A 14,191-nucleotide genomic window follows, 5' to 3' on the forward strand; every position below is an offset into this window, starting at 1 on the left:
CCCGTTTCTCAGACCTGTTTCATACCCATCGCTTCTCACTCCAGTTTCCTAACCACTGCTTCTCAGTCTACACTCGTAGCCACCGTTCCTTGGCCTATCATGTAACTATCACTTCTCATTCAAGTCCCCTAACCATCATTTCTCGTCCCAGTTTCGTAACCACCACTTCTTGTCCAGTCTCATAACCACTGTTTCTTGCCCCATTTTGGTAACCACCGTTTCTCGGCCGTCTTTTAATCACCATTTTTCGGTCCCAGCTTGTAACAACAGCTTTAGGGCCCAGTCTTGTAACCACTATTTCGCTTCCCAATCTCATAACCCCTGTTTCTCTGCCAAGTCTAATATCCACAATATCTCGGTCCAGTCTTGTAACCAACGCTTCTCATCCTATTCTCGTGACCACCACTTTTCATCCCAGTCTCGTAACCATTGTTTCTCTGCCTAGTCTCATAACCAGTGTTTCTTGGCCAAGTCTCTTCGCTGTTGCTTCTTGGCCTAGTCTCACAACCATAATTTCTTTGCCCAATCTAGCAACCACCATTTCTTGGACCAATCTAGCAATCAATGTTTCTCGGCTCAGTCATATACACCCCATTTCTCGGCTTGGTCTTCTAACCACCGTTTCTCTGCCCAGTCTCGTAACCGCCATTTCTCTGCCCAGTCTCGTAATCACCTATTCTTGGCCCAGTCTCTTAACCACCGTTTCTCAGCCCAGTCTCGTAACCACCACTTCTCATCCCAGTGTCTTAACCGCCATTTCCCAGCCCAGTCTTGTAACCATCAATTCTCAGCAAAATCTCGTAACCACCATTTCCTTGGCCAGTCTAATGACCATTGCTTCTTGGCCTAGATTCCTGACCACCGCTTCCTAGCCCAGTCTCGTAACCACAGTTTCCTAGCCCAGTTTTGTAACTGATGTTTCTCGGTCCAGTTTTGTAATCACCATTTCTCGTCGCAATCTCTGTAACCACTGCTTCTTGCCCTAGTCTCATAACTACCATCTCTCACCTTAATTTTGTAACCACCGTTTTTCGCCACGCTGATAACCACCGTTTCTTGTCCGAGTCTCGTAATCACCATTACTTGCCCCAGTCTCGTAGCCACTGTTTCTTGGCCAAGCCTCCTAACCATCATTCCTCTGCACAGTCTCGTAACTACCATTTCTCAACCCAGTCTCATGACGACTGTTTCTTGGCCTAGTCTTGTAACCGCTGTTTTTTTCCCCAGTCTCGTAACTACCGTTTTTAGGTCCAATCTCTTATCTACCGTTTCTCAGCTTAGTCTGATAACCATCGTTTCTCAGCTTGATCTGATAACCGCCGTTTCTCAGCTTAGTTTGATAACCGTCGTTTCTCGTCCATCTTGTAACCAACATTTCTCACCCCAGTCTCATAATCACCATATCTCATTCGAGTTTTATAACCACCATTTCTTGCCCTAGTTTCGTAACCACCGTTTCTTGACCAAGCCTCATAACCACCGTTTCTCTGCCCAGTCTCAGAACCACCGGTTCTCGGCCCAGTCTCAGAACCACCGTTTCTCGGCCCAGTCTCGGAACCACCGTTTCTCGGCCTAGTCTCGGAACCACCGTTTCTCGGCCCAGTCTCGGAACCACGGTTTCTCGGCCCAGTCTCGGAACCACCGTTTCTCGGCCCAGTCTTGGAACCACCGTTTCTCGACCTAGTCTTGGAACCACCGTTTCTCGGCCTAGTCTCGGAACCACCGTTTCTCGGCCAAGTCTTTTAACTAACGTGTTTTTGGTCTAGTTCAGTAACCATGTTTCTTGTCCCAGTCTTGAAACCACCGCTTCTCAGCCCAGTCTGATAACCACCGCTTTTAGGCCTAGTCTCGTAACCACCACGGATCCTAGCAATGTCCCATATAACCACTATCAATAAATCATACTGATACTGTACTTATTGTGTACTTATTAGAAGATGTGACTGAAGAAAAATTCACTTTCTATGTAGACATTAAAGATTATATCTAAGGTGTGCCAACTCACATTTTGGACTATGCCAGGAATTATTAGTTGACAACACATCAATAGCAAGAACTAGGCACAATCTGAGAGTTGCTAAGGTGACCAATTGACTTATAATTTGCTTAATACTATCCTTCAGATAAAACGAGCTCACTGACTTTGAATATGCGTACTAAATTAGTACTCGAAGGACTACCAGAAAAATACAATAATATTCAATTATCTACTCCCCTATATAATTATGTGATCTTATTCCCATCTTAATGATTCACATATAAAATATTACCAATACAATGACAATACTGTTAACCATATCAAGAATAATAATAATCATAAAACCATTGAAAGCACTAATCTCATAGTACACATGGTTGCCTAAATAGTTTCGGATAAGTATCCAAGTTAAACATAGTCTTTTTTTTTCTTTCTTTGCACAAATTCTGGTTATTAGCACTGGTCTTCCTTTTGATGTCTTTGTTGAAGAACACATCATGATCATGTTTAGAGCTCATAAGTATCTATTATCTAAAGTATAAAGTTGAATGTGCTAGTTATTCTAAATGATAATCTTAAAAGGTAATTCTATGTATCAAATTAATTATAACATTAAGATGAACATTTGGAGTAAAGATATTTCACTTTTCTTTCAGATGCTTTTATTCATCTGTACATTTGAAATCCGGAAGCCGAAGCCATTAAGCAAAAAACTTTCTAGTGGGCAAAACGATTTCCCTAATAATATGGGAAGGAGATGAAAGGAAACAGAACGCTGATGGCACACGATTAAATTATTCATATTTATATCAACGCTGTTAACGGGGAAGGAGGCTGTAAGATTCACTGACATCAGTTAAAAGATAAGTTTAAATTTTTTAACCATTTTTCCATAAATTTGTATTTCAGTTAGGTTGCAGAGTAGGTAATTAATATCTTTGGAAGGCGGCTTATGTGCGGTGTACAATATAGTTTTGAACATATAATATCTGTAAAAGTCCATTATTGTAGAAATTCTCTTGAAAGTGAGATTGTTATCAAATAATTTTTGGTGAGATGGTCATAGATTTTGTCATTACTATACCTTATCAATTCTATGTCTTTGCATCATCGGGTTATTTTACATATACAAATATTTCTTAAAAAGTAGATTCTCAAAAAAGTCTTATCACAGATGCAATAGCTAATGTAAGATTAGATAGTTTATTTTCATGAGCCGTAGATTTTAAAAGACTAGTCATTAGGACCACAGAAGGCCACATTTCTTAAACCTGTAGTATGATACCATAGTATTTCACTTCCCATACATCAAAACTTAAGTTATTAACCTGTTTGAGCTTGGACCCCTTGTTTGATATTTGAGGCGAGTTTAGCTGTATGATTACTATGATAGTGTAGGGTTTATATGATTCATATTACAATTTTCCTTACAGCACTCAAGTATTTCTGTCAATAGACTTAAGACTTTCAGGTTTATGAAAAATAACACAAATCATTTTATAAAGTACTTATTACATACTGGAAATGTTACCATTTGACCTAACACTGAATGTTAGCAAGTTGAACAGGTTTAAAGAGAAATAATTTAGTCTCTAGTTAAAGTTTTAAACATACTCGTGTATCTAATATTTAATGCATAAATTGTAAGGGGAAATTGCCGTGTTCTATGCCACCGTCATACAAGTATTTTATACAAGCTAAAAAATCTCTTGAGGTTAGAATAGAGTTCTACTTAACATTGTGTTCATGAAACGATATTTTATCAAGAATGACATTGTAGGCATTATATAAACTGTTAGAAATATGGTTGTAAAATCTTTTTTCACTGTGAAACTAGCACGTCTTCTTTTTCTGATTAGAAGGTCTAACTAATTCTCAATCACCTCAAGAAGTTTATTTTAGTGAAGTCATTTTCTGAAAGTCAGTGCAAGAATTCTAATCTAAGGTCAACCATCTTAATACTTATGTATTGTCTCCATAAGAGAAGAAGGATATATCGGATGGTAATTGAGTTAGGTTGCTATATATTCTATAAAATAGTCTCAATGACATGTGTTTAAGAAATAGTACCTCCTAAGACTGATCCCTATAACTTACAGCATACCCAGGAGATGTTTAGATTAAGTCTAATTACTAGAGGTTTGTTACCTAATTTTAGTAGATAGCTGCCACGTTTGTTATATGAAAATATTTTAAGCAAACCTTATATTGCACAGTGAATTTAATTTTCCTTTGGTTTTCCCTATTCAGTAACTGAATGACTTTAAAGATCCTTAAAACTTAAATCATATTGAGGGGAAGAAGTTTAGATTAAATCTAACTACTACAGCTTTGTTAGTATTTGGTTATAATAGGTAGCTGCCATGTATGCTACATGAAATTATGGAAGCCAAACATTATATTGAATAGTAAATTAAATTTTCCAGGGTCTCTCCCTGTTCATTACCTGAATAACTTTAGGGTTTATTTATATTAAAATGATCTTCCTAGGGTCGTCTACAAATTACTACTACCTATTCGTAAGTATGATTTTGACTTCGGTTTTACTAACAAAACCGTACTAAGCTTGTAACACTCAAGGTAAGCAAATCAACACCTCATCAGGGAATAGAATAACAGCAAAGAGTTTTTAAGAATTGAATAACCACAAGGAGTTTCTTATGAGAGAATAATTACAAAGATAGAGTCACCCTTTATGGAAAACATTCTATTTTCTTTTATTGAATCTGTGTTTGTTCCGTAACTGAAATACAAACCACGCTATTTAATATGGGTAATTACTTTCGGCGTAGCTGAAAGGAAGAGCCATTAGAATTTTAACGAGGGTTTACTACCCCACCACTAGTTAGCGGGGGGGGGGGGGGGTAGGGAGGGTAGCTTGCTACCCTCCCCCAACACACGCCTGTGTGGTGAGTTCACTTTGCTATCGGCTCGGGTGCTAGACGGACGTGTCCGCTGCCACCCTCGCCTACACGACAGCCATTATTAATCTGTGTTTTTTGCTTTTTCTTTTTCTAGAGTGTTGTGAAGTTGGCCTCTACAATGCGGAAGTGTCCTGGGTTGCCTGACCGCCCTTGTGGGACCTTCATGTCATCAATAGACACCGACCCGCATACCTTATGCCCTTATTGTAGGGGTCAACGGTGTGATAGTGGTAATGTATGTATTGAATGTAGGGAGTGGTCCTACCCCCCAGTGGGAGAGGTTTTCCCGGCGCCGGAAGAAGAAGTCCAAAAGGGATATTTCTCCTTCAAAGGTTTCTTTGAAGAAGGAAAATCCTAAGGACTCTTCTTCTGTGGCCCAAACCTCCTCCGAAGCTCACACTCGATCGGCTTCTCGCGAGAGTCCGTCGAGTGGTAGCGTAGGTCGTATTGTTGTTGACCGAGCTCGGGGTTTGGGAGAGGGAGTTCCCTCCTATAGCGAGGCAGCTCCTCCTCCTCCCCCGGGGGAGGATTTAATTATTTCTCCTAATGTGAATGTGAATGATGATGATCTTTTACAGCTTTGGGATTCTTTGGGGCTTCAGGGCTCGCCCTCCAAGGAAGCCCTGTTTGACATGATCAGGTTGGGAGCAGCTGTCAAACAGTCACCGGTGGTAGTAGAGATTGACCCTCTGTCTATCGTCGAGGCCGTTGTGGCAGAGGCTTCCAATGAGAGTGTTCAGACCTCTGCTCCGGTTGTATCTGAAGGCTTAGCTCCCCCCTCCGAACATCTTTCGTGGGAGGAACTAAGTCCAATGGTCTCTCCTGCGGGTGATTCTCCCCCCCCCCCGGGGGAGTTCACTGACAGAGACTCCTCTTCGGAGGACTGCCGATGGTCTGCCTGCTGCTCCCAGAGGACGTATAAGACTTAAGGCCTACCTTCCTCTTCGTCGCCGAGGTCTACCTTCTCCTCACAAGGGTGTTAGGAGGTGCCTCTTCGGGTCTTCATCCTCGCAGTCCGCCGCAGAGGAACCTCGTCCTTCAGCGACCATTCCTGCTACTTCTTTGGACCTGGACCTCTCCGCAGATCGTTCGCGATCTCCTTCTCCTGCCAGACCTGCTGACCTGCCGTCGCCCTTCCTGGCTGCAGATGCGCTGTGGGCGCCCACCCATCCCGTTATCCAACGGGCACCGGTCCCTTCAGGGTAAAAGGGGCTTTCACACATTGTGTGTAAGTCCCTTAAGCGCCAGGTATCCCCTGTGCGCCAACGTTCTCCTGAGTGCCAGTGCGCTACTGCGCGCAAGCGCTCGCCAGTTGCAGACTTGTCTCGCCAGCGCTCACCTGCACGCCTACGATCTCCTGTACGCCCACGATCTCCTGCTCGCCCGGCAGTTCCAGAGACAACGCACCCATGATCTCCTACTCGCCAGCGCACCACTACGCGCCCTCAGCCTGATGCACACCATGCACGCCCACGGTCTCCTGCTCGTCAGCGCTCTCCTGTTCGTCAGCGATCTCCTGTGCGCCAGCGATCTCCTGTGCGCCAGCGCTCTCCTGCTCGCCAGTGCTCTCCTGCTCGCCAGCGCGCTCCTGCTCGCCAGCGCTTGCCCGCGCATCATCGTTCGCCTGCTCGCCCACGATCTTCGGATCTGGGCTCCAGAGGGAAGACTTCTTGCTCCCCTGCTTGCCAGCACTCTCCACCACACCACCAATCGCCGACGCGCCACCAGATCTCGCCTGCTCGCCATCCCTCGCCTACGTGCCATCGCCCACAATCTCCATCGCTCGCCCACGCGCCCACTGCTAGAACTATGGTTCCAGATGAGTGCTCTCCTGCGCGCCCGCTCGCTAGGGATATTTCCCCTGCGCGCGCCCGCCCAACGGCTTCGCCCTTACGGGCCCTTCGGCTACACACCGTCTGAGGTCTCCGGAACACGCACCTGCGCACCAACGCACCCCTTCACCTTCGCGGCAACGCGCCCTGTCGCCTACGCGCCCACACGCCCTGTCACCTACACGCCCACGCGCCCTGTCACCTACGCGCCCATGCGCCCTGTCGCCTATGCGCCCACGGGTTCCTTCTCCTGCGCGCCATCGCTCGCCCATGCGCCAACGCGCACCCTCTCCCACGCGTCAACGCTCACCTGCGCGCCAACGCGCACCCTCGCCTGCGCGCCAACGCGCACCCTCGCCTGCGCGCCAACGCGCACCCTCGCCTGCGCGCCAACGCGCACCCTCGCCTGCGCGCCAACGCGCACCCTCGCCTGCGCGCCAACGCGCACACTCGCATGTGCATCAATGCGCACCCTCGCCTACACGCCATCGCTCGCCCGCGCGCCATCGCTCGCCCGCGCGCCATCGCTCGCCCGCGCGCCATCGCTCGCCCGCGCGCCATCGCTCGCCCGCGCGCCATCGCTCGCCCGCGCGCCATCGCTCGCCCGCGCGCCATCGCTCGCCCGCGCGCCATCGCTCGCCCGCGCGCCATCGCTCGCCCGCGCGCCATCGCTCGCCCGCGCGCCATCGCTCGCCCGCGCGCCATCGCTCGCCCGCGCGCCATCGCTCGCCCGCGCGCCATCGCGGGCCTTCGCCATCGCCCCAGCACACCCGCGCGCAAGCGATCGCCCACTCCAGATCCAGGCAATAACCTATCGCGCAAAGGCCAGTGCGATGCCCAGCGCAATGCCCAGCGCGATGCCCAGCGCGACGCCAAGCGTGATTCACAGCGCGTTCCCTCACGAGAGCCTGCAGGACAACGCGTGGTCAGGTCGTCCTCATCGCGCCCCCCCCCCCCCTAAGTGCAGGACAGCGCACTCAACAGAGGGAGGGAAATCTCCGGACAGCTCCAGGAACGTTTCTTCCACAGCTTCTTTTCAGACAGTGCTGCTGTCAGTCGGCAGCCCTGGTTTGGGCCCTTGATTAGAGCGGTTGTGCAGGCTTTCAAGCCTGCTTTCTTTGAACTAGGCCTCAAATCAGCGGCAATCTCGGCGCCCCTGAAGAGGAAAAGAAGAGTGGACGACGTGGTAACTTCTCCCAGGGCGAAACTGGCTCCTCGGAAGTCTTTGAGGAAGGCTCCCTCACCCCCCCCAGACTTTCTCTCCCCTCCCCTGTGGACGAGGATTTTGCGTCCTCAGGGGATTCACGTGAGGTGAGGCGTTCTCCCATCGCACCAATGGGAGAAACCCCACCTCGCACTGAGAAGTCTTCCCGGGTGGAGGTAGAGAAGAGCCCCCCACCATCTTTGCTGGAATCCTGCATCCCTCCCAAGAGGGAGTCGAAGGACTCCAAGACAATTCCAAAATCTTTGAGGATCAGACCAGAGCCAGCTAAGCCTGCAGAGAACATCCACGAGTCCCCCCAAGAAGAGCCTTTGGGGACTGGAGACCTTGCTGCTTGTCCATCAGGAGAGAGCCGCAAGAGTCGGAACATGCATTCTGGCAAGTTCTGACTCTGATGAGGAACCTTAACGGATTCGCAGATCCAGAGATTCCTCCTCGAGAGGGCAAGGACACGGTTCTGAACCGAGTCTTTGGTACCCAGAAGCCCCTAAAGCCAGCGCGGCTTTGCCTTGGTCCCAGTGGGTTAAGAGTGCCAGAGATAAGGTCGAGAGCCAGCTCTCCGAGCTTGCCTCCTCCAGCCGTTCCAGTGCCGGAAACAAACTCCTCCCACCTCCTCGTGTCCACCAGAGGAGGTACTTCGAGATCATGGTGGAGTCCTGTTTAGCTCTTCCCCTCCACCACTCGGTGGAAGAGCTCTCCAGGGGAGTCCCTCTTGAGAGAGACTCCAACCGGCCAGTGTCGTTCTCGGCCTCGGAGATCCTCAGCCAGGATAAGGTAGCGAAGTGTGCCATACAGGCAACTTTGTGGCTGGATATCTGGCTAGGGTCTCTTGGCATCCTGATACGATCCAAAGACTTATCTAAGGAGAGTACCAGTAAGGCCTTGGAGACCTTCCTTCTTTCAGGCACTCGTACCATCGAGTTTCTAGCCCACCAAGTCTCGAACTTGTGGGCTAATTCTATCCTGAAACCCCGAGATGCGGTGTCTGAAAGATTTAACTCGAAGGTCCCCAGCACCGAGGTCAGTAGGCTCAGACATTCCTCCCTTTTGGGGAGTAGTCTGTTTGAGCCGAAAGATGTAGAGCAAGCGGCTGAGAGGTGGAGGAAGTCCAACCAGGACTCCCTCCTCCAGAGGGCTTTAACATCAAAGCACTATAAACCTCCAGCACCTCAACAACCTCGCCCTACAAAGACGACGAAACCGGCAGTAGCAGCAAAGGCAACGGTGTCCAAGCAGCCCTTTCCTGTTAAAGACAAGTAAGGCAAAAAGTCCTCCAGGGGAGGCAAAAATCCTAGGGGGAGTGGCCGAGGCCACAAACGCTAGGATTGGCAGTCCCCCTGCACGTCCACTGGGGGGATGCCTTCAAAGTTGTGCAGACAGGTGGCAGCAACTCGGGGCCGATTCCTGGACAATCTCCGTGATCAGCAAGGATATCGCGTCCCGTTCATAACATCTCTACCTTCCCTGACGACGAATCCAGTGTCGTTGAGCTCTTTTGCCATGGGATCGACAAGGGGGCAAGCCTTTTGGGCAGAAGTCGAGACCCTGTTGAAGAAGGGCGCTCTCCAAAAGGTCGTCGCCGGGTCCCCTGGCTTCTTCAGTCGACTCTTTCTTGTAAAGAATGCGCCTGGAGGCTGGAGACCAGTCATCGACGTCTCAGCTCTGAACAGGTTTGGCAAGTAGACCCCGTTCAGCATGGAGACGGCACACACGGTCAGATTCGCAGTGAGACCACGAGACTTCATGTGTACACTGGATCTGAAGGACGCGTACTTCCAGATCCCAATCCATCCGTCTTAAGGAAGTACTTAAGATTCAGCCTAGACAACAAGATCTACCAGTTCAAGGTGCTGTGTTTCAGTCTCTCCACAGCACCTCAGGTTTTCACCAGTGTTCACCCTGATATCTTCATGGGCACACAGGATCGGCATCCGTCTCCTCCGTTATCTGGACGACTGACTGATCCTAGCAGACTCGGAGTCAACCCTTCTTCGACACCAAGACAAACTTCTGGGGGTTTGACAAGATCTAAGGATCATGGTAAATCTTGAGAAGTCTTCTCTGCTTCCTACCCAAATACTGGTATATCTAGGCATGATATTGAACACCAATCTCCACGAAGCCTTCCCATCAGACGACAGGATAGCAAGGCTGAGGAAGGTCGCAAGTCCTTTCCTCAGACAAGACGAACTCCCAACCCAGTCGTTGTTACGTCTCCTTGGCCATCTCTCATCCTTGGCCTGTCTAGTTCCCAACGGTTGTCTCCGAATGAGATCTGTGCAATGGCGAGTCAGGGACACGATTCCCCGGACGTCCTGATCCCTATGGGTCTCGCGGAACGGACGGACCTTCAGTGGTGGGTGGCAGACGAGAACCTACGAAAGGGAGTGGATCTTCTTGTTCTCCCCCCGGATTTGATGCTGTTTTCGGACGCCTTAAAGAAAGGGTGGGGGGCCCACGTTCTGAACCAAAGGACCTCAGGCCTGTGGTCAAAATCAGAAAAGTGCCTCCATATAAATCTGCTAGAAATGAAGGCCGTATTTCTGGCCCTTCAACAGTTCCAACAGCACCTGGCGGGTCTCTCTGTGGTGGTGATGAGCGACAACACCACAGTAGTGGCTTACATCAACAAGCAGGGAGGTACCTTTTCAGAACAGCTATCCCATCTTGCAGTAGAGATACTGAGATGGACCGAAGTCCACTAGATTCCACTATCGGCTCACTTCATTCCGGGCAAAAGGAATGTGTTTGCCGACAGTCTGAGCAGAGCGTCTCAGATAGTGACCGAGTGGTCTTTGGATCGTCAAGTAGCCAACAAAGTCCTGACTCTGTGGGGTTCCCCGACTGTGCATCTCTTCGCGACAGTGTTGAACTTCAAACTGCCGCTGTACTGCTCCCCAGTCCCGGATCCCAAAGCTCTCTGGCAAGATGCTTTCCAACAACGGTGGGACATCATCAACGTATACGCCTTTCCCCCGTTCTGTCTGATGAGGAGGGTACTCAACAAGACCAGAATATCAGTCAATCTCTCCATGACCCTCATAGCTCCGCTGTGGCATCACGCAGAATGGTTTCCGGACCTTCTGCAACTCCTTACGGAGCCTCCGAGAGAACTCCCTCCACAACACAAGCTACTCAAACAACCACACGCCAACATCTTTCACAAAGCCGTAGCTTCGCTTCGGCTTCATGCCTGGAGACTATCCAGCATCTCCTCGCAGAGAGAGGATTTTCGCAACAATTTGCGGAAAGGATGTCTGGACACCTGCGAAAGTCATCTGCAGGGGTCTACCAGGCAAAGTGGAGAGTTTTCTGTGGTTGGTGTCGTGGAAGGGGTATCTCTCCACTCGATGCCACTATTCCAGCAATAGCTGAGTTCTTCGTGTACTTGCAAGAAGAAATGCGCCTTTCAGTCTCTGCAGTGAAAAGCTATCGCTCAGCCTTAAGTCTAGCCTTCAGGCTCAAAGGAGTGGACATTTCTTCTTCGCTGGAACTTTCCCTACTCATACGTAGTTATGAACTTACCTGCCCTCAGTCGGAAGTGAGACCTCCTCCATGGAACGTGGTTCGAGTTCTCAGATCTCTTAAGAGACCTCCCTACGAACCATTACGCCAGGCTTCAGATCGCCACCTGACTTGGAAGACGGTGTTCCTACTAGCTTTGGCGTCAGCCAAGCGAGTTAGTGAACTTCATGGTCTCTCGTATGACATCGCCCATTCAAGGGGATGGGGGGAGGTAACGTTCAACTTCGTCCCTGAGTTAATTGCTAAGACTCAGAATCCGGGAGTGCCGGACCCTCGGTTCGACTCCTTCTGGATTTCGAATCTTCGTTCCGTAACAGATGACCCAGACCATCTCCTACTGTGCCCATTAAGGAGTCTGAGGCTATATCTGAAAAGAACCGCTGCAGTTCGTCCCCAAGTGCAGGCATTGTTTGTTAGCACTGGGAGGTTGAAAAGGAGGGTTACCAAGAACACCATCTCAACATGGATTCGAAAGACAATCCATCTGTCCCTGAATCCTGACCCTCCTCCATCACGTCGCCCTAGAGCTCATGATGTCAGGGGTGTAGCTACGCCCCTGGCCTTCAAAAGAACTTCCCAGTGACGCAGGTTCTACAAGCAGGGGTATGGAAGCGTCAAACGACCTTCACACCCACTACCTGCAAGACGTGACCCACAGGAGGCTCGATACGTTCTCTATCGGCCCTGTGGTGGCTGCACAACAGCTGGTTTAAACCTCAGGCTCCTTAATGGACAAGTAGTAGAGGGTTGAGGGCATTGTTACCCGGTTATAGTTTGCATGAAAGAAAAGGTATGTCTGGCCCTTATTCTTTTGTTCATCCTCCCCTCTCTTGGGGAAAGCAGCATCCTGGGTTCTCTGCACAGGTGACCTCAAACTACTGCAGGTAAACCATGTTCCCTTGTGTTCCTAGTATTAAGTTAATAATGTCGTGGCCCCATACCCTGACGAGGTGGTATTGGGAGAGTCCTAGCCTAAAGTTTCCATCTAAAGAACTTCAGGTCAACTTCCTAGGACGAGTCGAACATATTCCTTCACACACATAGCAAAGTGCGAGCGAGGTGCAGGGACTCCTTATTGTGGAGTGCTGACACACTCAGATAATGAGTCCCCGGGCAAAAGCCAAAAGCCAGTATGGCTGGGACTTATTCCACCCTTCCTAAGGGTTGAGACCCCCACATTAAATAGCGTGGTTTGTATTTCAGTTATGGAACAAATGACAAATTCGGAGATAATTTGTATTTTTCCTAACTATACAAACCTTAGCTATTTAATCAAACTTGCCCGCCAGCCCTGTCCCCCGAGAAGTCCTACCTCTAAGCAAAGTTAACTTACCACACAGGTGTGTGAGGGGGGAGGGTAGCAAGCTACCCTCCCTAGCCCCCACTACTAGCGGGGGGTAGTAAACCCTCATTAAAATTCTAATGTCTCGTCCTTTCAGCTACGCCGAAAGTAATTACCCATATTAGATAGCTAAGTTTTGTATAGTTAGGAAAAATACAAATTATCTCCGAATTTGTCATTTTATAGGTTTGTTTGGTTTTTCTCTCTTTATGTTTTGAGGATTTGTCCATTAGCACGACTAGAATATAACCTATAAAATTACCTAGCACTCTCTGAGAATATCTCACTAAGAAATTATAATTTGTCATGTTTGAGTTTGCCTATCAAATCGTTTTATATGTCCTGAATTGTAAAAGGATTTATTCATATTTTTTTTTTCAGGATAAGGTTGGAAAGTGTCTCATGCTTAAGATTGACAAATGATGTCCATTAATCACAAGAAAAGTTCTGTTTTGATGTGCAAGTGGAAGAAGACCTAAAATACGTGGCATGGTTGTAGGTGTAGGGAAGGATTACTCATTTTCAAAATTTTATTGTAGATCTGTTAACAGTGGGGCTCTCTAATACTTGATATTGTTTAAATATTCTGTCATAGTTAGCTTTTAAAATTAAGCTGAAAAACTTATAATTTTCTGTAAATCTTAAAATATGCTGCTATTCTGCCGTATAGTTTTCATTTTATTTAATAAGTCTTAATCATCATAGACGCTACTGTCAGGTTTTTTTTTTTTTTTTTTTTTAATTTCAACATAGAACAAGCGTAAAATTTCATTTCTACTTTATTGTCAACTTAAACTATCAATGAATCGCCACTTTAATAACTTTGCTATCCATATCAATCATTTACTATCTTGTGTCATACTAAATTTACCAAAAGCCTTAATATGAAACCTCACTCTCACTAATGTATTGTCGTCAATTTAAAATTTAGGTTATGATAATGTTCTCGTATTTATAGGCATACGAATGTTGCCAATGTCTTGTTTTATCGGGATTATAGAAAAAGGGTTAAATAATTTTCAGTTGTGTGGCACTTAATTCTAAGTTAATTTGACCACACTGAATTGCCACTTTAATAACTTTTATATCCACCTCAGTCAATTGCTATCTTGTGTCATACTAAATCTACCAGAAGCCTCAATATAAAATCTCACTCTCACTAATGTATTATCATAAATTGAAAATTTTAGTTATAATAATTTTCTCGTATTTAGAGTAAGTATACAAATGTTGCCAATGTCTTGTTTTATCGGGATTATAGAAAAGGGGTTAATTGATTTTCAGTTGTGTGCCATTTAATTCTAAGGTAATTTGACCACACTGCTTGTATGTTTTCCAATCTTCTAGTCATATGTGGGATAACGTTTT

At 47.4% G+C, this 14,191-nt stretch overlaps 1 protein-coding gene and 1 long non-coding RNA gene across 2 annotated transcripts in view; both read left to right on the forward strand.

The window, feature by feature from the left end:
* The window catches only part of LOC137616195 (uncharacterized), a 29,809-nt gene extending 27,015 nt beyond the window's left edge, over positions 1–2,794 (forward strand). The window contains exon 3 of the long non-coding RNA XR_011039328.1: positions 2,635–2,794. This is a non-coding gene — a long non-coding RNA (uncharacterized lncRNA). The remainder of the gene's footprint in view (positions 1–2,634) is intronic.
* Positions 2,795–4,455: 1,661 nt separating this feature from the next.
* LOC137615977 (neurofilament heavy polypeptide-like) lies at positions 4,456–6,822 on the forward strand. Its single transcript, XM_068345659.1, has 4 exons — positions 4,456–4,497; positions 4,997–5,137; positions 5,235–5,717; positions 6,331–6,822. The coding sequence occupies exons 1-4, from the start codon at positions 4,456–4,458 to the stop codon at positions 6,820–6,822; spliced, it is 1,158 nt and encodes a 385-aa protein (XP_068201760.1).
* The last annotated feature ends 7,369 nt before the right edge of the window (positions 6,823–14,191 follow it).

The sequence above is a fragment of the Palaemon carinicauda genome, chromosome 22, assembly GCF_036898095.1.
Source record: "Palaemon carinicauda isolate YSFRI2023 chromosome 22, ASM3689809v2, whole genome shotgun sequence".
NCBI classification, from domain to species: domain Eukaryota; kingdom Metazoa; phylum Arthropoda; class Malacostraca; order Decapoda; family Palaemonidae; genus Palaemon; species Palaemon carinicauda.

Bases quoted from the DNA above. Each gene is read 5' to 3' on its own strand.
- LOC137615977 (XM_068345659.1), top strand. From the start codon at position 4,456: ATGATCTTCCTAGGGTCGTCTACAAATTACTACTACCTATTC. The intron at 4,498-4,996 runs GTAAGTATGATT...TTCTTTTTCTAG, and splicing joins CAAATTACTACTACCTATTC to AGTGTTGTGAAGTTGGCCTC. The intron at 5,718-6,330 runs GTCTCTCCTGCG...CCTACTCGCCAG, and splicing joins GGGAGGAACTAAGTCCAATG to CGCACCACTACGCGCCCTCA.